The 23493-nt window shown below is 42.6% G+C and overlaps 1 protein-coding gene across 5 annotated transcripts in view; it reads right to left on the bottom strand.

Annotated features, from left to right (window-relative positions):
• Window positions 1-23493, bottom strand: part of ddr1 (discoidin domain receptor tyrosine kinase 1) — a 46641-nt gene that overhangs the window by 12056 nt on the left and 11092 nt on the right. For 4 of the 5 annotated variants that reach the window (XM_085177037.1, XM_085177036.1, XM_085177035.1 and 1 more), the window contains exons 2-11: window positions 18195-18352; window positions 14818-14920; window positions 11036-11111; window positions 9889-10041; window positions 8922-9069; window positions 7692-7794; window positions 6547-6733; window positions 3236-3485; window positions 1494-1646; window positions 825-884 (exon numbers count right to left, since the gene is read on the bottom strand). In XM_085177037.1, coding sequence (XP_085033163.1) covers window positions 825-884; window positions 1494-1646; window positions 3236-3485; window positions 6547-6733; window positions 7692-7794; window positions 8922-9069; window positions 9889-10041; window positions 11036-11111; window positions 14818-14920; window positions 18195-18294 — 1333 coding nt within the window. In that variant the 5' untranslated portion in view covers window positions 18295-18352. The remainder of the gene's footprint in view (window positions 1-824; window positions 885-1493; window positions 1647-3235; window positions 3486-6546; window positions 6734-7691; window positions 7795-8921; window positions 9070-9888; window positions 10042-11035; window positions 11112-14817; window positions 14921-18194; window positions 18353-23493) is intronic. The other variant, XM_085177038.1, reaches the window with a different exon arrangement.

Here is a 23493-nt window from a genome sequence, read left to right as displayed (position 1 = left end):
CTCATACCAGAGAGCTTCTCAGAGCCCGCTGCTGTGAGAACAGTATGTCAACACTGTTTGGCTTTATGCAGCGCTTTAAAGTCAACTATTAATCAGAATCAAGCAGCTATTTCTTCTCCTTTGAAGGTCAAATGTGGCGTGTAATTTGAAAGATGAATGAAAGAGTTTCCTCGGTACAGTTTAGTGTAAACTTTTGCCCATAAACAAACCCTTACAGGCAACAGAGAAACTCATGCAATATGGTGCATAATGCATTTCCGTGGATGTGCGCACATAAATGCATATCATCAACAAACACACACCTGCGCCCACGCTAATGCGCGCACATGTACCACCAATTGATACATTACAATGTCAGAGCAGAAGACGGCCCCTTTCTGTCTGTCACTTCAACACCATGCGGGTAATAAATAAACCCAAACAAAGCCCTTCAACCGCAGCCAGTAACGAGGACAAAGCAGCATACACGCCACAGAAAACCATTTCCAGCTTTCTAAAAAGCCTGTTATTGTTTAGCTGTGGAGACTAGAGCCAGTTCCCGAAAAACATGCAGTTTGTGAGACCACAGGAAGCCCAGTTGTTATTCATACATAAATAAATTTTACTATAGCTCGGTTAGTGTTTTCTCCTCCAGCTGTATATCTTCAAACCCAGGGGATAGAGCCCGGTGCCAAAGACTGCCCCTGTAATCCCTCTCCCATTATACTTCATACTCTCTACCGAGCAATGGGACAGTTTTAAGATGTTGGAGGAGGGCCAGAGCGGATGGAGCTAGCTTCCCCACCCCTCTGATCATCCCCTCTCTTCTCTTTTTTTCCTCTCACCTGAAAGCGTCCAGTTACCAGTGGTGTCCATCATGACTGCGGTGGTGGTGGTGGGGGGTTCTGGAGGAGCGAGGGATGGACAAAGGAGGAAGGCATGAGAAGAAAAGTGGTGGAGACTCAGAAGAGAGTGATGAGCAGAGGAAAAAAAGTCCTGGAAAGCAGAATTCTGCCTTTTTTCTTTTACTCCGATACAGCAAGCTTTAAAGTTCAAAAAACTTTTTAAAAGCCACACTGTTATTTAATGAAACATTTGACCTTTAATTTTAAGCCTGATTTCTCCTTTAAATACAACACACTGTGTTAGATAAGGATCGGGCACAGAGGTTCAGGCAAAGAAATTTCAGAGCTCGTGATGACGACAGAGGCTAGTCAAACACGTGCCTCCTTTGGCGCTGCATGCCTCTGGATCTGCTTCATACGCATGACACAGATGCACTGCCGACATGCTTACACTCATCGCAACAGGAAAATAAGAGATGGGAGATGATAGAGAGATCAGGGGAATTAGAGATGCGGTAGAGCGCAGCATGGACCACGGAGGGGTAAATGAAAGAGCACGACAGGTGATAAAAGGAGACAACAGAGAAGGAATGGTAAGTGGAAAGAGTGAGAGGGGAGATAAAGGTCGGGGTGATGAGCAGAGGGATAGAGGGGAAGCGCAGGACTCACCAGTAGGCCCGGTAGTGGAATTGAAGGCACCGCGGCTCGATGTGGGAGCAGAGGAGGTGACATTAACAGGAGGAGGAGAAGATTTGGTGCCAGGAATCATGGGAATATTTGGAGGAAATAAATCAGTGTCTGTGACATCCTCCTCAAATGGCTCTGAATAACCAAAAAGAGACAGAGGGGAGGGGGAGAAGTCAATTTAATGAAAATAAATCATGTTTTATGTGTTTAGAGGGTTTTATGTGACGCAGCACACCTTCTGGTAGCCCGCAGCTGTGAGGAAACAGTGACTGTGGTCACAGCTGGTTGTTATTCCAGAGAAAGCCAATTAATTTCATTGCATTTAATTACCTTGTTTTTGACTGGGAACTGATCCTTTCCTTATTGATTAACATGACTGATTGTGTTAGCTCACTAACCCTCGGCAGGTAATCAAATAACATACTCTGTTTTGTTTGCACAACACAGCCAGCATCTCGGTCTTGTAGCTCACGTATGACTAAATGTTAATGCAGGAGTCGACCGGAGAGCTGGAAGGAGTTTGCTGTCAACTTTCAGAAACCAGAGGAGCTCTGAGCATACTCTCAGCTGCTGAATGCAGAATGAATGAGCGCCGAATGTTTATATGGACCCCCTAATATGAGAGATAGACTGTAGACATACGTGATTAGAGGGTGTAAGGAACATCTGACTCTGAAATTACCTCTAAGCCAGCAATGCTAGCCCGGTGGATAGTTGAGTAACAGGTTATCAACCAGGCCGATCGCTTTGTGATGCCAGATGTGAGCCAGCTCTAACTAACACAGCATACAGCTGCATTTGTCGGTAGTTTTGTGAATAAAGTCCGTTACAGACCTCGTACGACCTTTCTTTCCGTGTCAGACGCTTGAACCAAACGTCATTTGGTCATTTATCACCAGTCTGGCTCGAGTCCAGCAGCAAGACGTGGACTCGAGAGATCCCCTGACCTGAGCCACCTAAGTTTGGTGAGATAACTCGTTTGATTCTTATCCAACTACACCTGACAGTGTTTTTAACTAGAAAAGACAGCTTAATTAGTCACAGTAATCTGAAGCTGAGAGCAGAGGAGTCCTCTATCCGACTTTGACTCAGATAGGCATGAAACTCATCTTTCTCTGTTCGCCTTCATGCTGCGCCTGATTGTTGTAACCTAGACACAGATAATGAAGACAACAGATGGAGGGAAAATAGTCACTTTTTTAAAAACAGTGTTTTAGATCAGGTAGAAAAAAATGAATGCTAATTATCTTCACAGATGGGCTGCTTTGGGTTGTTAAAATTCTGAATAGGAAAGTACTGATAATGTCTCAGAGAATAGCATGATTTTTCTGTTCATGTCCAAAAGAGGACTCTCAAATGCTGATCATGTTAATCAGTTAAAAGGCTGAAAGCTTCACTCTAAAAGCCACAGAAATACAGATAAGCAGCTCCACTTTACTTAAATTTTACACTGAACACCTGAGGAAAGCTGATTGCTGTAGCATGGATGAAAATCCAATCTCTCACAGGTCTGTATTTTTTGGCTTTTTGTTTTGGTGTCATCTATATTTAGCCTTTCCTTAGACAAAGCCAAATCTCAGCTTGACTTTCACGATAGTGCAAGTTGCTAGGATATGTGTGACGTAAGCGCCTAGCGTCTATAGAAGCAATAACCGCCTGCCAGAGTGGCAAAAATACACATCTCACAGATGAAAAAAATGGACAAACTCAATTCTGTTTCCTACCAGAGAGGAAAGATATCTCGCTGATGAGCAGCCAACGGTCGGCAAAGTAGAATTTGCAGCGGAGGATCTGAGCCGGCCGGCCCCCCAGTGGGAGAGAGATGGGTCGTGACGAGGGGTCTTTTAGATCCTCGAGGGGCACGGGCAAGGTGAGGGCAGGAGAGGACCATGGCTGGAGGATGCCAGGCTTAAAAAGGCACTCCACTTTGCTGAAAACTCTCACACCCTGTGTGTGACGGTTATTACTGTGCACCTAGAGGAAGGAGAAAATTGTGTGAGTGCAGAGAAGCAGAAAAAGAAAGAACAGATACGGCGGCGAAAAAAAGTTGCAATCAGTTACAAAATCTTTTCACTACCTGTACATCGGAAATAGCTCATGGAAATATCTGGAAAACCTTTCGACCTTTGTCATTCATTATCCGCGGAAAGGCAGGAAATTAACACACAAAATTAATGACACATTCTCTTTCTGTTGAGCCATAATTGCTTTGGCACGACTTAGAGCAGAGCCGGGCTGCAAATTAACAAAATTAGAACACAGGAGGAGGGAAGAAGGATAGAAGAAAAGAAAGTGTATGACAGAAGAGAAGAGAATAGAGGATAGTTCTTCTCTGTTTTACAAGCAGGGAAAGGCCAAAGACGGAAGAATCCATAAAAGCGGAATTAATATACGAGGAGTCGTTGTGGCTGGAAGCGGAAAGAGGAGCTTGACAAGAAGAGATGAGGATGTGGGGAAAGACGGAGGTTGGTCAATTGAGGTCAAAAGTATAGATCTAAGAGACTGAAAATTAAGAACGAGATGATAAGAAAAATTATTTTTTCCCCTCTTAGAGAGCAGAGGCTGTTCTGACAGGTTAGCTGTAAACCTTACACACTGAAAGGCCAGCTGCTCTAACCTAATCCACATGTTAATTCTCTCTCACACACACACACGGCGTGCAAGTGTTTCTGTTTGGAAAGGGGACAAAATGGGGTGTGTGGGTATGCACTGGAAGTTGGTGGTAGAGGTAGAGCTCTGATAAGTCAACAGAAATGAGGAAATTTACTACTCCTTCAGGGAATGCAGCTGCAAGAGACTCACCAAAAGCTTAATGTAAGACACACGTTAAGAAATCAAGGGATATATTTGTCTACGTCCACATGCACGGGAAAAAATGTTGGACAAAAATGAACCAAAGAACAGAACAGAAACATTAGAAAATGTGTAAGAAGTGCATGTTATGGCTGACAAAATGTCAAAGGGCAGATTTCTCTTATTAAACACAGTTTGAGGAACTGCGGTCTTCAGAGACGAGTCAAGCCAGAATCAGGTTCAGGTTCCCTCTCCTTGTTTATTTGACCTGTGTGTCTGACATATCCGCTCGGGCAGGCTAGTGTAACGCTGCGTGTCAGTTGAGGTTAGTGTATGAAAACCACTGTGGAAAAGGCAAGAAAAACAGGATAAGCGTAGGAAAAACACCACGAATACCGCTGGGAGAGATTTTTAAAAGGTAACGGAGGTAAACTGTGGAAAAACACGTGGAAAAAGAAAATAAAGATTCAAAAAAAATGTTCAGTCACTGTCAGGAGATTTCAGAGTAATTACTTGTGCCCTTTATAAGGCATGCAGGCTGTTCAATCCACAGAGATGTATATGGTGCTTCTCACCCAAACCGACATTCCAGTCCGCGTCCAATGAGACAACAGTTATAATTCAAACTGGGTTGCTTCACACCATTATCCCCCTCATTGCTCCACAAACTAACCCCAAAAGCCGCACAGACGCACAAACAGACTGTGATGCAATTTGGTGGCTCCCAGAGAGACGAGCACTGATGCACTGTCCCATCATAAACAATGGCGCATTCAAACTAATTAAATGGCTGCAGAGCTATTCCAGTAAAAATGTTGCTTCCTGACGCTGCAGATAAAGGAACTTAGTGCTGTTTAAAAAAAAGAGACACACAGACACATAACAGTGCTGATGGAGTTCGTTTTAGGGCCCGAGCTGCTTGGAGACAAAGGAATTTCTAAGCAGTTTCATCAGATGGAGAAATGGGACATGATTGTTTTGGGCTAATGAGATAATTAATCAACCAAAACAATGTATTAATTACAAATACTTCTTTGTCAAGTCAATGGCCTGTTCATAACACAGGAAGACAGGAAGACAGACACAGAGCAGTTAACAAAAGTTAATATTTTTGTGCCTTCGAGAAGCTGGACACATCGAGGTGCTTCAAACGTTCAGACTGTAGCCCATAAAAAAGAAAGTTTGATTCGACTGCTGTCTGGTTTTCTCAACTTAAGTTGTTTTGGAGGGTTTTTTTGGCGGACAGTTAGAAAAAAAGATCTTCATTTTAAGCTGAAATGGATGATATGCATCAAGGACGCCCCATTTACTGAGCTGTGCTTTGAAATGTATCACACAGACAAAGAGACTCCTGTTGGATGGAAACTGTGGAGGGTTTAACTGCCAAAAAAAAAAAAAATCAACTACATAAATGCATTTATATGATCTTAAATGCACCAATCAATTTAACTGTTATATATAGAGAGAAATCTCAGTTTTAATAAGCTGTGTTCCTTTCCCTCCTGGTACTGATTGCCCTGTTTATACATATATGATTTTTCCTTTGCATTTTCCCTCATATTTATTCCCCAAAATTTATTTATTTTTGTGTTCGTTCTTTATGCATTTCTGCTTATAAAGGGGGGATTATTCAAAGTGTAACTGCACCAGCCAGAACAAAGCTATTAGTTTTCTACCAGTGGGAATACACGCAAAGAAAAAGTAATACAGAAATAAATCCATAAATAAATGAGTATTTCTTAAATTAATATTAATACATGGACGTGTGAATAAACAGGGGAGAGCAGGGAAAAGCAAATGGAAACCATTTATGCCACATTTTCTTTAATAAGTCAAGATCTATGTTCAATTTTAAACTGTAAAAATGTAGATTTCAATGATTTTTACCGACTCTCTTTCATTCATTTACTATGGCAGTTTCACATCTCCATGAACAAAGTCCTGCCATGTCCTCTTAACCATTCACCCAAAACAAAAACACAGGAAATGCACTGAAATGTGACCTGATATGAGATTATCTAAACACATAAAAAACTGGTTTGCGATAAAATGAGCGACGGTTTCTAAAGATGATCATTCTTACAAAGTGGATCTCCTGGAAGGCACAGACCATTGACTGTCGCTTTTAGCCCCAACGGCATCTCTGATTTACACGCAGAGCGACGCTATCTGCAGAGGTAACAACGCCCTGCACAGATTTATACACGCACTACTGCACACAAGCACAACTTCGAGTGCCTACCTGCATGTGGTGGAAGACTCGTGGTTTCTCAAAGTGGAACTCAATATCCACGCTGCCTTGCCCGAGGGCTTCCCGGCTCCAGCCCAGGTAGTCATACCCAGGCCACACCCTCAACTCCTTAGTCTTTGTAAAGTCGTCTCCTCCCAGGACACCGTCACACAGCTGACCAAGCCCTCCAAACTGTATCCTGCACACAAACAAGCAACAGGTAGCTTTAACTAAAGAGGTTGTGCAAAGTGTTGAAGTGTCCTCGGGCACTTATTGCATTGCTACTGAACCCCAAATTGTTTTTTGTGCGCACCAGAGGTTAAAAGAAAAAAAGAGAGAGAGAAAAAGTGTATAAAGGCACAGAATAAAGCACCAATTGTGTGTCTGAGTGTGGCTTTTAGAGCTCAGTAAGAAAAGAAAGTGCTTTGTAAGGACCCGTACATTTACCATTTAAAGCAGAAATAAAGCTGTGTGCACCAGGATGCCACACACTAACACAAGTTCAAACACAAACCTCAACCCCACTTCGTTTTCCCCTACAAACACACACCTCAGCAAACACTAAGCAACAGAACTGGATCCCCAAACAGTTCCCCCCACTGCCGACCATATGAGCCCTCACCCGTGTGTTTTGCTACGGGAGCGTCTGGATTACATCAAAAGTGCTACATCACTGGCTAACAAAACATTTCAGCCCCATTAAGCGCACAGCCCACGCAAGGGTGGACACCACCCCCATTTCCCCCCCTCCATGGCTCCCTACCAAAAACCTCACGGCCAGGAAACATGCCTCAAATCCCAGAACAACTAAAGAAAATAATGTCATTCCCTTTCGATTAGGCCAACTGGATAAACCTCATGAGAGGATTTGGCTTCAGAGCTAGCAGATGTGATAAGCACAGTTTTTGTTACACCATTGATGAAGCCACAAATATCATCATGATAGCGCTTCACCCCACATTCCTGGGTGTCACTAATGTGGTGTGAATTGTTGTCATGATCATATTTCACATTTGCCGCTGCAGTGCCGTGATTTATAAACGAGGCCATGCCTGCACATTTCCATTAGAGCGAAATCCAGGCGTTTATGGAAATCCAGCATACTCGTGCATAAAAATGAAAATGGAAAAGATGCTCGGAGCAGATGTACGTCTTACCCTTGTTCCGTGCTCCCATCATAGGTGGAGTCGTTGAGATACACAGACATGCCGGGCAGCTGCATGACATGACCCACTGGAGCTGTGTAAGCCTTCAACCCATCTGAAACACGGCAAGACGGGAAGAAATATTAGTCGAGAGGTCCTTGAAACAAGCATTTTTTTTCCCGTTTTCATTGTGAGTAGTTCAACATGTACAGAGCCAACAGAAATCCCAGCTGCAGGGAAGAACTGCTACAGCTGGATTTCAAGCAGTAAAACAAACTAAAAGACCAGCTTCTCGGGCCTGCTTGGCCCATTCACCATCCACCAGCGGAACTCGAGCCTCCTTGCCTCTAATGTACACCTAATCAGCCCACTCCCTGAGAACAGAGGTGACGTCAGTAACGCTGACTCCAGCCCAGTGCTTTGCTACCCAAAATAAACACAGTTCTTCACATAACATATGTGCAGCACGCCCTGATTGCACATAAACATGTGTCTTTAGATGTGAGTATTTGCAGGTACCGGTGTGCGAGTGCTTGAGAGCCAAGCAGGTCCAAAGTTAAAGCTAAGGAATAATAATGGGGTGACATTGTGCTGCCTCTCTAAAATCTGATATGGAATGAAATAAAAAGGTCAAATTGCACACATTTGACCTTTTATTTCATTCCATATCAGATTTTAGAGAGGCAGCATCACATTGTGTAGATTCTGCATAATCTCCAGCCCGTAGGTAAAACGAAAAGGGAAAAGAGCCGAAAGCCACATTCAAGCATATTTCAGAGGGATGGTGTCCCTGAAGACACAGATCGGGAACTGGTCTTTTAGTGCCAGTGGCAGTTGTGATTTACTGACAACCCAGTGAGCGTCTGAGGGAGGTGGGTGGGGCAGGATAGGAGACATAAATACTCAGTGAGTCAGTGTTGTGCTTCAGCAAACATGGAGACCAACACCATTCATCAATATGGGGCTTCTTTTATTTGGCCAAATCCCACAAAGGCTGTAAATTTGAATGCCTCAATTCGATGTATGGAATGCATGGAAAAAAAACAACCCACACACTTGTGATCATTACCATCTGATACAGGATCAAATCTGGGACAACAGCCAGCTACGCCATCTTCACCATATGAAATATTTTATCTGATCTGGAGGGCACGCAGCGCCTAGCACAGACAAAACGAGTGTCCGTAAAACCGGGGACACTGTGCGACGTCGTCCATCAACTCCACGCTCAAACACACTCACCGTTCCAAAGGCAGCCATAGAGCTCCACCCGAAGACAAACGCTCATAACCCGGTCGGCGAGGGGGTAGAATCGCACCATGCGAGCCACAATGGGAGGTCCGAGGTCTTTCAGCACAACATCATAGGTGTTCTCATTACCAGACACCACCTAGGGGAGAGCAGTTCAAATATTCAATCACACAGCATGTTGTTCGCCTCTGCTAATAACTGTAAGCTTGAATAAATCCACACCTTAAGGCGCCCAGACTTTATTCAGAGTGCATTTTCTGAATTTGTTAATCCAAGAGGAGCTGAAATGAACCGACTGAACTTTTTCTTTAATACATAAAGGTGCAAAGAATGATTGATTTGAGAGGTTAGAGCCTCAGGCTGTTTTTAGATGAAACACATTAACGCAAAAAAATTACTTCGGTTTGCAGTTTCTCAATATTTGTTGTGTGTCAATATAAGGTCCAGAATAATAAATGCAAGTGAGAGCCAAACAGTGTAAGGTCTTCCTTAAAAATTTTGTTGTCGGAGTTTGTAATTCCCAAGCTGCCATGTAAGAGTGGTACAAAACACAGAGTACGATGTATCACCAAATCGAATATTCAACAGATGCAATAATAGGGGTTTTAAAATAATATAAACTCTGCAAATGCATTCGTTGCATTGTTCAGCCAGAAGCTTGGCTTAGTTCCAAACTGCTCAACTTCACAATGAATAATAAGTAAATCAAATGCAAATGAATTATACAGATAGCTGTGATTAACACTTCATTTATACTCAACAGCCCCAGGATATTAAGTCGTATCCTATCAATAATGGAGTCGCCCTCAGCTGTATGTTTCTTGTGTTGACACCCCACTTGCTCATTTAATGACATTCAAACTGTTATTTCACTCCATTTGTTTACCAGGCGTGACAGAAACAGAGGGATCCAGTTCATTTGTAATCAAGGCGAGGACGTGAGAAAAATCCCACTCACATCTTGGCCCCAGCGGTCCTTCCAGGTGATCCATTTCTCTCCATCTCGGGAATAGCGGAGCCGGTAACTGCGTGCAAACTCCTGACCGTGCCCATCAGCGTGGCGACCTTGAGTGCCGACCAGAGCCAGGAAGTGGAGTCTGCGCAGGTCAATCTACAGATGACAGATGATCATAACGTATGTCACTCAGAAAGCTGGAAATGCCAACAAGATTTAAAAGTACTGGGATGCTTCCAAACTCACCTACATTTACTCATATTGTTCAATTTCAATATATTTTAAGACTTATTTTCATATGCTTATGATAGTCTAAAAAGTGTGTGCTCAGAATGCAAAGAGCTGATTTGGGAGGATATCGATGACCTTGATGTAGAGAAAAGATGATTAGCACGGTCTAGACTGAAAAATATGTGTCCTTGTAGGATTACAGTTAAGAGCTTCTTCACCACTGCAATTTCAATGATTTTTAAAGATAGAAAGGAAGAACTCATGAAGAGCATAAAGAGATCTTATCTGTCTTTCAGTATCTACTAAAAGCTGGGAGTGACACACGCATGCATTAGGAGAAGAAAAAGGAAAACAGCGACCCTGCTTCTGCCCAGAGGTAACAAACATAATGACTGGTAAAATAAAATCCTATCTTTGTTGCACTTTTTGCACAACTGTAACAAACATCCATCCACCCGATTTCTTAACCTTTGGAGTCTATCCTAGCTGTGATGGGTGAGATGCTGTGTACGGCCTGGGCGGATCACCAGTCCATCACAGGGACTAACTGAGAGAGAAAGGCAACCTTCACATTCACATTCATTCATGTTTGTAGCTGTGGGAGGAAACCAGAGTTCCAGGAAGAAGAAAAAAAACGCACATGCACAAGGAGAAAACGCAGACTCCACATTTTTTCTCCTAAATGTTTAAACAGTATATTTGCACTTTATTATTATGCCCAACGAAACCTTATAGCTTCTGCAAAACCACCTCAAAGTAAAAATCTGTCTGAATTATTGAACAGACTTTTATAATGGTTACAAATGCACTCACACCTTGTTAATCATTAAATATCAATCAATACCTTTCACGAAACCAGCAGCTGTACTGAGCAATAAGTGCACCTGCAAATCAGAGCAGAAAAAGATGAGCATCGCACCTGAAGGTACTCTGATCCGCTGGGGAACACGGATCCTAATGGACACCATGCTCCGTCCCCCTCTCCAGTACTCAACCTGAGAAAGAGACGATAGAGAGAGATGATAATGTCAGATAACAGTAAAGGAAAACAAACTGCAAGTTGTTTAAAGCGAAAACACAAATCGGAAGTTCACGAAATCCCAGTCCCACACGCAAACACTCGCACGCAGATACAAACATGACTACCGACAGACTGCATCAAAACCCCTAGTGCCGGCAGTGTGCAGAGGTACAAGTGAGAATTCAGCGCAAACAGTCCAGTCCTCCACCAGCACAAATTGGATTTTACAGCAGCCAAACATTCACATATAAATACGACAACACTATCTGAAAAAGAGAGAAAGACGCATGAAAACTGAAAATGACAAAAGACAGAGAGACTGAGAAAACCTTCAGACCCCTGTTATTACTGTATATTGATTTTTAGTTGATGTTGAATCTGTGTTTTTAATTTCACTTTAGGGTCCAGAGTGAATTTCCTGCTTTCAGTGTTTAAAAATGTTGGTTTCAGTTTTTATATATAGTTTTTATATGCATATATATTTATGTATTTTGAGTTTGTTTATTTGTCTAGAATGTGGTTTCAGTTTAAAAAGTCTAGTTTTTATCTTGAAATGTTTTTGTGCACTCTGTTTAGTTTAGTTAACCTACCTCATGGAGAAAGCAGAGAACACAAGCGGCTCATGAAGAGAGGAAACGAGATGAAAGGAGCAGAGTGAAAATTACCAGCTCCTCCACATTCTTCAAACCTCACAACAAGATCTGTGCGGTGTCGAGCGTCAGGACCAATCTTTGCTCGCAGGCCTGCCACGACCACACACGCACCAAAGGTTTTCACTCAGTCCAAACCCTAACCCTGAGAAGAAAAGTTCATAGCAGCACCGCGGAGCAGCCGCACGGCGACCACAAATTTGGCTGTGTGCGACTCCGACTCGTACCGAGGAGCTTTGGAACAGACGCCAGGCCACAACCGCGCTCTGACCACCGTGGGGCTTCTCTCAAAATGAAAGCTGCTGCTCAGACCACCAAAACAAATCACTGTATCAACTCGGTCGCACTGACAGCCATGCTTGGACTTTAATCACTCCCGTTCTCCCCTCAGCGGGTGAGATCATGCTGCTGGGAACCACAAGATGATATCAACACATTAGGGCTCCACCAAGTGTCCTCTAATGGAGAGAGGATGAGGAGGGAGAGCTAGCGTGCACCAGCCAGCATGGATAACATTACAGAACAGCGCTCTGCCAAGTAACTCATTTTTCTCCCGTCTCACTGTGTGTCTGTCTTTTGATTCCTCCCTAAATACCAGCCAACTCTTCATTCGTCTCCCATTGTTCACAGCTCACTCATTCCCTCCATCACTTCCTCTCTTGTCCAACCAATAAGCTGGTATTCCACTGGCCAAGCGTAATCACCTACCAGCTCTGCATCTCTCCCTCCACACACCACCCTCCCTCAAAAACCCTGCTTTCAGATTAATTTCCCCTGAACCTTTCAGCACGCCATCGCAGCGATCCACCTCACACTTATTTTATTTTATTTATTTATTTTTTTTAAACTTCATGTCCGCTGCTCTCTCTGTTTTCTCTCTTTTTGGATCTCTCTGATGTGCCTTAAAAAGAGGCTGCGCTAATAATCATTTCCACATGGTTAGACGCTCTGCCAAGAGACCCAACCCAGCAAGCTGATGGAGGCAAGTGAACCCAAACACACACATGCACGATCCCACAGATTACACGTGGCGGTAACATGTTGCAGACCTTACAGCCAGACAGAGAAGGTGGTGATCTAATTACCAAGTAGGTTTAAAGAAGACACACAAACTATCATCTTCCACCTTAATCTAATAAACCTGCTAAAAATTACTTTAGCACGGTGCCAACAGACTGAAAATAAGACAGCACATCAGCCTGGCATGAGCACTGGAATATCTCATTCCTGTGGAAGAGAGATTGCTTCAATTTTGCTCAACAAGTTTAAATACAACAGCAGCTCTTTTACAGAGTATGACAAGTGGCCAGCGTGACATCTTGACTCCTGAAAGAGATGATAACGCAGCCTGATAATTGGGCCCAATTACCATTTTGCTGCACTTAAAGACTCTGTATACGATTCGCTGAACAAATCAGAAATGTGGGCGGCAATTCAGACGACCGCTACCAGGCTATTAAATCCGCCCTATCAAGTAGAAACCAGCTGAGATCCCAGTCGGTGCTGCTATTCAAAGAGGTGATTATGTTTTCTTTATAAGAAGCTTTCTCCCGTGGCTGGCTTGGAAAGAAAAAGCAACCCAATTTTAGAAGCACCACACCTGTGGTTTTGCGTGCGTCAATCCATTACACCTCACATCAACCCTAATCATTCTGCTCTCAAACCATCCTTTAGCATTTTTTCCCTACTTCTCCAGGCATCTAATTGTTCTTTTTGATCTCAATACGGTGTGAAAATCAAATCGCTCTGAGAAGTTATTCGAGTTACGTAATCCGTCACAGCGAACATCAAGTCTGTATTCATTTTGTCACTGTTACACTTTCACTGCGTGGTGATGTCTGCTGTCTGAGCTGTATTATCTCACCACATCAAAGCGGTGACAGCCAGGAATAATAGGAAAAGAACTTCTGAATTTAATTACTGTACAGCACACATCCAAAATAAGTCGAGTCGCTGCTGCCGTCCTAAAAAAACCTTGTAAATCTGCCATTTTTTACTTTCTAATAGTAACAGAGTATAGCACTTGGACAAAAATCAAGCAATTTATCATCCCCTGAAACCTTCACTTAGTTGCTCTGATGCAGATGTGAACCCAAAGGTGTGTGTGTTGGTGCACGGTGACATCACTGCTGTTGAAAACTGTTTTTCAGCCGTCGCAACCAGAAACCGCTCTTAACCCTGCGTTATAACTTTCCACGTAACCCGGCATGCACCTTTTTAGAGAAACGCAACTCATCTCGGGTCGATGCAGCCCTCACTGAGTCTGACTGGCATTGGAGGTTGCGGCGCGGGGTTAGAGGGGTTTCCGGTTACATCATAAGTCACGAAGTGGATTTCTTGCTGAAGCAGAATTCAAGCGTAACTCTTCAAAAACTCGTCTTTAAAAACGGGACGGCAACCTGCTTGCAACTTGGAAAAGTCTGTAGATGTCTGGTGACTGCAGGTGGTTGTGGCAACCAGCTTTCAATCACAAGGCAGTTGCACAGGTTGCATGGTGAGAGCCAACCTGTCTCCAAACAATCAGAGTCAGAAAGTCAGAAAGACTGGCAAAGGTTTGAAAGTAACTTACATCCAATTCATAAATGCAAACATATTCAACACACTGTAATCAGTCCAAGTCAGAAACTCATCTGCAACATGTCTCTTACTGTTACTCAGTGCAACTGGTTGCCAACTGGTTGTATACTGGTTACGATGCACATTTTGCATTTTCTTTGAGGTTCTGGCTCTACTCTGAATCTAAACAGGTATTGTGAATTTCTGTCTCTGTAGATTGCAACAGATTTGATCACCTTCAGCTGCACATTGAGTTCATCTTGTTGCTGTTTTATTGCTCTCTCAGCTGACTGCGGCCATCTTCAGAGTAACCATTTAAAAGGCAAAGAGATCACTTTTGTTGTGACTGTAGCATAAGCGGAAGAAGAACTACAGATTTTAGACAAAAGTTTGTGTTTGTGGAAATGTGCTTAGGTATTTGAGAGTAACCTTTGAACTCCAGGTACAACAGACACACAGACACACACTTCCCACCTTCCATGTTTGGCCTCTGTGGAGTCTGACCAGGCGCTGGAGGCAGTGATGTCAGAATCTGGAATGGTGCCATCCTCCATCCCCAGGGCGTAACGACACTGAGCTGTGAGGGAAGGGTTGAGGGAGATAAAGACAGAGAAGAAGAGGAAGACACAGGCCGGATAAAGATATGAGAAAAATTCTCCTCCGTGTGGAGCACATGTCAAGGGGAAACTTAATATTTCCATTAGAGCATGAGTGGTCATCATTGGTCACGGAGCATAATGTTGTTATGTCATTTCTGGGAAAACTTCCGGACTTCATGCTTCATAACTCACACAGACAGTGAGTGGAAGGGGAAAAATGTAACGCTCCTACCTTTGCTTTTATTTGCTTTAATGTCCGTTGGTACTGCTGAGTTCATGCAATGCGTAATGTCACTGTCACTTATTCCGGTAATACCTCTCTGACTAGTCACAAGTGACTTCATTAGACGGACTGCCAGTAATGCCCGTATGCACCTCCAAGTTTATGCTCACAGCTTATGAGGCCACCCGCTGTGAAATACTGTGACCTGTCAATACACCTTTCCAATTTCTTCAGTCCCTTTTGTCTTTCCATGCAGCTTTCCAGCTCGCACAAAGCCACCTCCTTAGGGCTCCAGTGATCCCGTTTCTTTTGGGCATTTGCAGAGAGAGAACTAAAGGGAGAAAGAAACTAAGGGCGATGGAATGAACACAGACAGGTCTCCGATATCTGCACCGACTCTGCTCCAGCGGCAGCATTATCAACCGATCCAGATAGCGTGGTCCCAGGCAGGGATTACCCAATGATGGCGCTATCTGAGGACGAGGTGAGGGGGTGAGAGGCTGCGGGAGTGTTTGGGCAGTGATAAAGTGGAAAGGGGTTACTGACAGCGATATGCAGGGTTGGCTGAGGGTGACATAAAGAGGCGGGGGTTGGGTGGGCGTCTAACTCAGTTTCTGTCATTGACTCAGTGAACAGGAATGTCGGGCCGCATGACAAACCCTAAAACCTCTCAACGGACGCAACACACACACGCACACACACATAATTCATCCACACCCTGAGGACAGGTGCCCATTTCATTACATCATCATCATTATACCACATCGCCAGTCAACAGCCCGCCATCTGCAGTCTTTTCACCTCTCGCTCTCTCGTCTCTGCCCCGCTGTGTCCTCTGGCTTCACTTTCTCTGTCTGTCATCTTACATTAAACTTTAGCGCATGCACCAAACCTTGCTGCTCACACTGCCAAGTTTGATTTAATCATTTCAACAAGACAAAATGCGAGCGTCTCTATTGCACTACACAGCCTGCTAATTTATCTAGATTCACGGATATGATTAAGTAATAAATCAAACAGTCATTTAACAGGTGATTACTCCTCCCAAAACAATTTTTTAATTAGAGCTGTAAATAATAACCTTTTTCCAATACCAATCACTCCTCTTCAGTTTTTACTATATAATTTTTTCTGTCAGTTAAATAATAAAAAGATAAGCACAACCAGAACGAGCTTAATCTTATGTGTCAGAGACCATCAGAGAAGTCTTTCTTGAAAACTGTTTGGAAAAGAATCTTTACTTTCAGAGAACAATGTTTGCCCTGATCGTAGTCTATCACCGTCTACCAGCAGCTAAACTTCAACCGAGAGCTCAAGAAACCGTAAGATCAAGAAGTAAAAGGATATATTTATAAAAATATGTACATAAAAGATGGAAGAAACACTGGCAACAGGGGACGGAGACTCCTCTGTTCATGAAAAAAGACTGTTAGTGAATATTTTCAGATGATCTTAATAGCTTGTTTTAAGTCTTTTTTTTAAATAAAACAATGTGTTTGTTTTGTGAGTTACAGACCCACGAGGAGTAAATTGACCATATAAAGCATATATCCATTGTATGGTTTCACAAATGTAAGATGGCTCCAGCCAAAGCTTCTAAACGAGACATCACAAACCAGCGGGTAATGCCCTGGTGATTCAGTCCATCCTTTATATACAGTCTATGGGGAAAACAATCCATTGTCTAATGGGATTTGAAAGCTAAAAAGCAGTCAGTGTAGGAGATGCAGACACAAATGACTAAAATCAAATATTCATTTTATGAAAAACACCATCAGGCCTTTCAAGGACTCACACTGGCTGTGTTACTGTTAGCCATTACCTGTTCACTTCTAGTTTGGGTCTCTGGTACTCCACTGGTAAGATGTGCACTTTATTTGAAAGCCTGCACCAAAAATGTAAACGAAGCAATTGCCACAAACTTTCTTACTTTCTTTACCCTGTTTTAGTTGAAGTTGTTTGTTACAATTTCTTAATTTTTCAGGATGTTGGAGATATTCTCAGTTTTCAGGTGTCTGGTAATCATGCAATTAAAGCATTGGACAAAAAAAATCTGGGAACTCATTGGCTAGTCATCTCACCTGATTTTTGCTTTCAGTGAAGCCAGCAGATATCTGGGCCAAGATTTCCTTTCCCCTGCACCAGTGATTTCTTATGAACACAGATACTTAACAAAAAAACTAAAAACTATGTGGACTGTTTACCTGCATCCAATCAGGTCCACCACAGATTTAAATCTTCTGGCACCAAAAGACTGTCCAGGACAGAACAGCACAGCTAGAGTATGTTTTGCTATCCAGAGCGATGCTAATCAAGATACCGCCCATGCAAATATCATGTTTAATAATTCGACTACTTGTTTCAGTTGTAATTTGGGTAGACTTTAAGCAACTTCATGCAAAAACTCATAAATTTACTCAAATGTTTGCTGGGTTTTTTTGTTTTATATCAGCTTAAATATTGCTTAAATGTCACATGCTGGCAGCAGGGGATAAATACTAAATGTATAATTAAGTCAGTAATGACAATTACAGATTTGCTCTTATTCACAGACCAGCTGCTCCAGTCCAAAGTTTGGCCGCCCTGCAGACACTCTCCTCTGGTTACACCTGGCTGGCACACATTCACTAACTCCTCATGCATTCCCTTCCCTGACATTTTGATTGACACTTTCACGAACTGCTTGTGCATTAGCGGTCTTGCGGTCTTGACAAGCTGGCGGTTGGGGGGGGGGGGGTTGCCTAGCTATCTTATTCTCCTGTTTCAAACAACTGGCTGGCAGACAGGGAGAGGACACAGGATAGCCTGTTGATAGTGGATGGAGAATGAGGCTGACTGATCTGAGAATGTGAGGAGAATTTCAGAGCAGCGGAGAAGGCGTTTGCTGTGCCCAAGGAGAGGAAGAGGGTAACAGGTTTGAAAATGCAATCATGTCTGAGTTTGGGGGACAAAATAGGACACAAACAAAAACAAAGTCAAACTGAGGATATGATGTTTTTTGCTCTACACATGTATAGATGACATCCCACCTGGATCAAAGTGCCACTCATGCTCCTCTGCAGACGACGCCAGCACTGCCAGGATGGTGACCACAGCGACAGGGAACACTCGCAGGGTTGTCAAGGCCATGAGAGCAGCAACACACCTGGTTACCTGTTGGGAGTCAGACTGACGACCAAAGGCATACCTGTCGCAGAGAAAAAGGCATTTAGAACCACATCTCCTATAAAATTTTTTTTTTTTTTTTTAATTAATTCACACCACAAATCATTTCATATACATATATATACATTCACATGCACACATACAGGCCTACCCCCAGACTGCAAAGCTCACAGACCCGCCATCGCCATCGAGAACTCAACCCTCGGTTAAATCCTCTTATTCCAAAGCACGTCACGTGTCTCACAATCATTTGTTTCTCAACAATTTCAATGCCAAATGCAGAAATGAGCCAAAAGCCCCAGAGAAGCAAGCACAGAGCCGTATAACAAAGGCCACTTTCACAGGCTAATTTGTTTTTCTCTCTGGCACCAGAATGCCACGATACAATAATACTAAGCTGCCTGTATGAAGGCTACAAACGAAACAGCCTGGTATCCAAGGATGGTATAATTAGCCATCAACCATCTACTCCAAGAGAATTATATTCCTTCTGTATTTGAAATGCCATTCATCTCCAAATTACTGGTTTCAAACCTACTTTACGAGATGGAGCACATTTGGAGCAGCCAGTTACAGACGCTTGTTTGTAATAAATAACAAACAGATGAAACTGTAAGGCTGAAGAAATGAGAGCCAACAAGAAAGGGAACAGGACAGATGTCAGTGTTTGGAGTTAATGAGGACACAAACGCAGCCTGTGATAGGTTAGTACTGAGTAAATTACTTGCTTATTACAGACATTGTTTTATTCGACCGAGAGAGAGAAAGGCTCTAAAGATCATTAAACATTAAAACAGCTGCACTCAGTGGCCAGTTTATTAGGTACACCTCTCAAAATTTGAAAAAACAAAAAAACTCCAAAGCTGTAATGAATCGTTCCCTTGTGAAAGTTAGCATGTTTATTTTTTGTCTAAACTGTTTTACAGAGGTGTGGATTTTACTTTATGGTCATTCTGGAGTCTTTAGTCCGTGGTGCTGAACTGCACTGTTATGTATGGAGCTTCCAAAACGGCAATAAAGTTCAATAAATACCTCCCTAGTTTCAGCAAAAACAGTACATTATACCCGTCAAGAAGGCAGGATTTACTGCAGGTCTCCTGTGTTAACAGTTGGGCTATATTTATATAGTTTTAGCTAGTGACTAATAAACTGGTACCAGAGCATATCATGCAAGTGTAGATTTTGGATGGAAATACAAGACACAGGAGACGGCAAAACAAACAGAATGAGCTTTTTTTTTTTGTAAATGGCTGATTCTAGAGTCCCAGAATTCCAGACGTTAAACAAAACAGGAAACCACAAAAGGAGCACGGGAAGCACGAGGAGTGAGAGGTAAGCAGACAGATGAAAGACCGTAACACTGTATATGCACAGAGGGCCAATATACAGGTGGGAACACATCTCAGGGAAACAAATACTAACAAGAGCAGGGCTGCTGACCACCAAGGAGGAAAAGAACAGCCTGTTAAAAGGCAGTTTTTCCTTCCCACTTTTGCTGGCTCATAGGGGATAGTGTGATTGTTGGAGTTTTTTTTAATGTAACATTGCAGGCTCTGCCTTACAAAATAATGTGCCTTAAGGCAACAGTTATATATGTATACACATACATATACATATACAGTCATTCTGGAGTCTTGTTAATCTTGTTCACCACCAAACAAAACTGTTTGACTTCATGAGCATTATGACTACATGGTCATTAATAAACATGGTAAAAATAAAGCATGATCATGTCTGATGTGATGTCTAATGGTGATACAAAGGCTTAAACCTTCCTAATGTGGGAGTCGACCAATAGGACCACTCCCTCAATCATAATGACCAATAAGATAACGACACTGAGCAGGATATAAATGCTACGCACCACACGTGGTAAAGTGATCTAAAGGTGCCAAATGGATCAACACATAGAATCTGATGTTAAGGGCTTCACTAAGTGGTTTGAACTGAATATTGTTCAGTAAATGAAAAGTGAGAATTTGGTGAAATTGTGGGTGGTGTGCATGAAGGTTATGCTGTGAAAATGGAAAAGTGCACATAAAACAACAAATCCGACATTGACCTTCTGCAACGTTTCCGTGAAGCCCCATTAGGTGATCAGTGTGTGTTTGATTAAATCCCGACCAACACTGTAGGAGTAGGAGCGATCCTCGTGAAATTTGGATCCATGTCAAAGAACAGTAAAAAGATGAGCTAAACAAAAAAACGAACCCTCAAAGCAACACAAAGCTAAGAATGACCAACAATAAACACCAAGACGTAGACAGGGGAACACCAAAGGCAGGAAAAACTAGAAGCCCAAAGAAACCAATCAAGCATGTGACTCTTACAGAAATTAAAAAAAATAAAAAATAAATAAAAAAAACAAAGAAAACTTCCGATAGGGAAGCAAGAAGGAAGAAAGAAGCCTTAATGATATGTGGAAGTCTGAAGTGGGAGTGACAGCTGGGTGAAACAGAGGGGCCAGGCTGTCTTCCCTGCAGACCCTTTACATTTCAGCTTCATCTCTGAGTAGACTGGGACAGGCCAACAGCTGACACACAGCTGTAGTGACAGAGGATCAGAGGGAGGGGAGGGAGAGAGGCAGGCAGGGGGAATGTATGGAAAAAGAGGGAATAGTAGAGTCAGCTCACGCACAACGGGGTGGAGGGGCAAGAGCAGCGATGACACGGTTACATGAATGTGAGTATTTGGGAGGTGGTGCAGAAATGGTGACTTATGGCCTCGCAGTGCGTGTACGTATGGGTGCGAGCCGGTGCAGCTGTCCTGAATGGCAGTCACAACGCAACCGATACATGGTGCACGTGTTCACGTCGAGGAGAGAAAATGAAAGAGTGCCATCTTTTCTCCCTCTTCATCTGAATGCACATATGCCTGATGACACAATGCAGAAATATGGGGCTTACTGGACTAGGCTCAGCGTGCAAAAAACACTCAAGAGTTGAAACTGATGAGTGGGGCCACAAATCCAAGGCAATCACTATAACAACCACGGTGATATCAACAAACATCATCCTGAACAGCGTCCCATCACCGTTTTGGTCAGCAAGGCAACGAGCTCTCATCCAACACACCACTGAGAGACAAAGACATTAAAGAAAACCAGAAGAGCAACTGTTCCAGCGAGAAGGAACAAAAGTGGGCACAGCCATCTGAGAACATTGTTGTTAGGAAAAGTCAAATGGTGTTGAACAGCTGTGGTTAGCGCTCAGAGAGAATGAGAAGGGCCCGCTGTGTTCTGGAGGAGGCAGCGCAGTGTGCAGTCCAATCTACGCTCACATTTTGTCTCTGCTAATCCACGAGCAGGACTGTGAATACTTATGAGCAGCTGCTGTTTCTGTCCCGCACAGCAAAAAAAACCAAACAAAAAAAAACATGTCTGAGATAGACGAGAGCAGGGACGAACACACAGGAGAACTTTTTTTAAAGTTAGCAGCCATTGCATCATTAAAGCTAGCGTGCCAGTCTATAATTAGATTGCTTCAGCGAAAGCTGGCGAGACTTCCTTGGCTCTGGTTAGCGTCTTTTCTGCGGAACTCCTCGCCTTGGGCCCAAATTTTAGCCTTCATTATTCTTTCCAGTTGTCCAATAAAGCCACCCCCCCCCCCCCCCCCAAAAAAAAAAATAAAAAAATAAAAATAAAAATCAGAAATGATGTAAAAGTTTGTTTTGTTTTTTTTCTCCACATTTTGCATGTTTTAATACTTGAATTGCAAACTCTGCATGGTTCACATCACCGGCCGCTGACTATTATTAAAGTGTATCTCGACTTGTAGGCTCTTTTTTTGTTGCAGCCATTAGTATCAGTTTGTGTCAGTATAGTAGAAAAAATAAAGCTGCACAGGCTTGAAACCTAAGAGAGGTAATCAATCACAGTTGATACTTCGTCCATTTTTTTCTGTCAAGGGTTCTGCCGAACAGCAACCTTAGCAAATTTCATTTCATGCCTTTCATACTGGCCATGTTTGCTTACTATTTGCTTATCTTTCAAGTTTCTGGAGCAGAATGCATCAACTTATCAACTTGATGAATATGATCATTTACACTTGCCAAAACACTGCTGCTCAAAATGTTTGGGGTCGCTTAGAAATGTCTTTATTTTTGAAGCACACTTCACCCCTTTTCTATTTTAACTGATGATAAATGTTCCAAATTACAATCAGTGATGGATGGCGCCATTAATTATGAGTCATTCATTATTTTTATTGGAGTATATCCGTAGGTGTAAAGTCTTGTATTCCACTGAAACAAATTTCAGTACCTACTGCAGGTTTCGGATGTTAAAAGGCCAATTTATCGTTTCACGAGTGTGTATGCACAGCTGAAAACCGTTCTGCTGATTGCACAAGGAATACATTTGGCTACCTGAGTGTCTGGATTATTAGCCTTTATGGGTTTGATTATAGTTTCAAATTGACCTGAAAAAAGGAGCTTTCATCTCAAATTTGTCAGAGTATTTTTGCTCTAAAAGAAAGGATGCTTCTTTATTGAGGAAATTGTCACAAATAAAAGAAAAAATTAAGATTTTATATGATGGTGTGTGCCACTCAGTCCATAGATGAGCACAAACTGGCCCTAACCAGAATAGAAGGAAGAAGGAGGCCACAGTGCAATTCTGAGCAAAAGGACAAGTGCATTAGAGAAAAAGACACCTCACAGGTCCTTAATTGGCAGTTTTATGAAAGGTTACAGCAAAACAACAGTTTTAACGTCAACAGTGGAGAGGCGACACCAGGATGCTGTGCTTCCAGAAAAAGATTTTGCAGAGCCCATTTAAAGTGCCAGTTTGGAACCTGCGAGGCGTATGTTTCTCAGACTTCAGTCACTGGTGTATTTTTTTGTTTTGCTTAGTTATAATTAAAGCCAGACTGTGCTGTTCTATAGAGAGAATAATTCACTGCTGAATAAAACATGCAGCACACTTTTTATGTCTTTGAGCAATAACACGCTGATGAAATTCATAAGAAATATTTCTTTTTTGCCATTTTGAGACTGTGATCGAATCTTTGAAGGCTCTGGACACTCAAATAGCTAAATTAGAATAAGCTCTGAGAATTTTAAAAACACAGACTTGCTTTAGGTAACACACGGGAGTGATGTTTCTAAAAAAGGTGCACTGAACACCTGTGTAGATATTCCTTGATTGATCCGTGACTCATTAAT

Source organism: Neolamprologus multifasciatus, chromosome 11, assembly GCF_963576455.1.
Source record: "Neolamprologus multifasciatus chromosome 11, fNeoMul1.2, whole genome shotgun sequence".
In the NCBI taxonomy this organism is placed as follows: domain Eukaryota; kingdom Metazoa; phylum Chordata; class Actinopteri; order Cichliformes; family Cichlidae; genus Neolamprologus; species Neolamprologus multifasciatus.
This window is presented reverse-complemented; position numbering and strand designations above follow the sequence as displayed.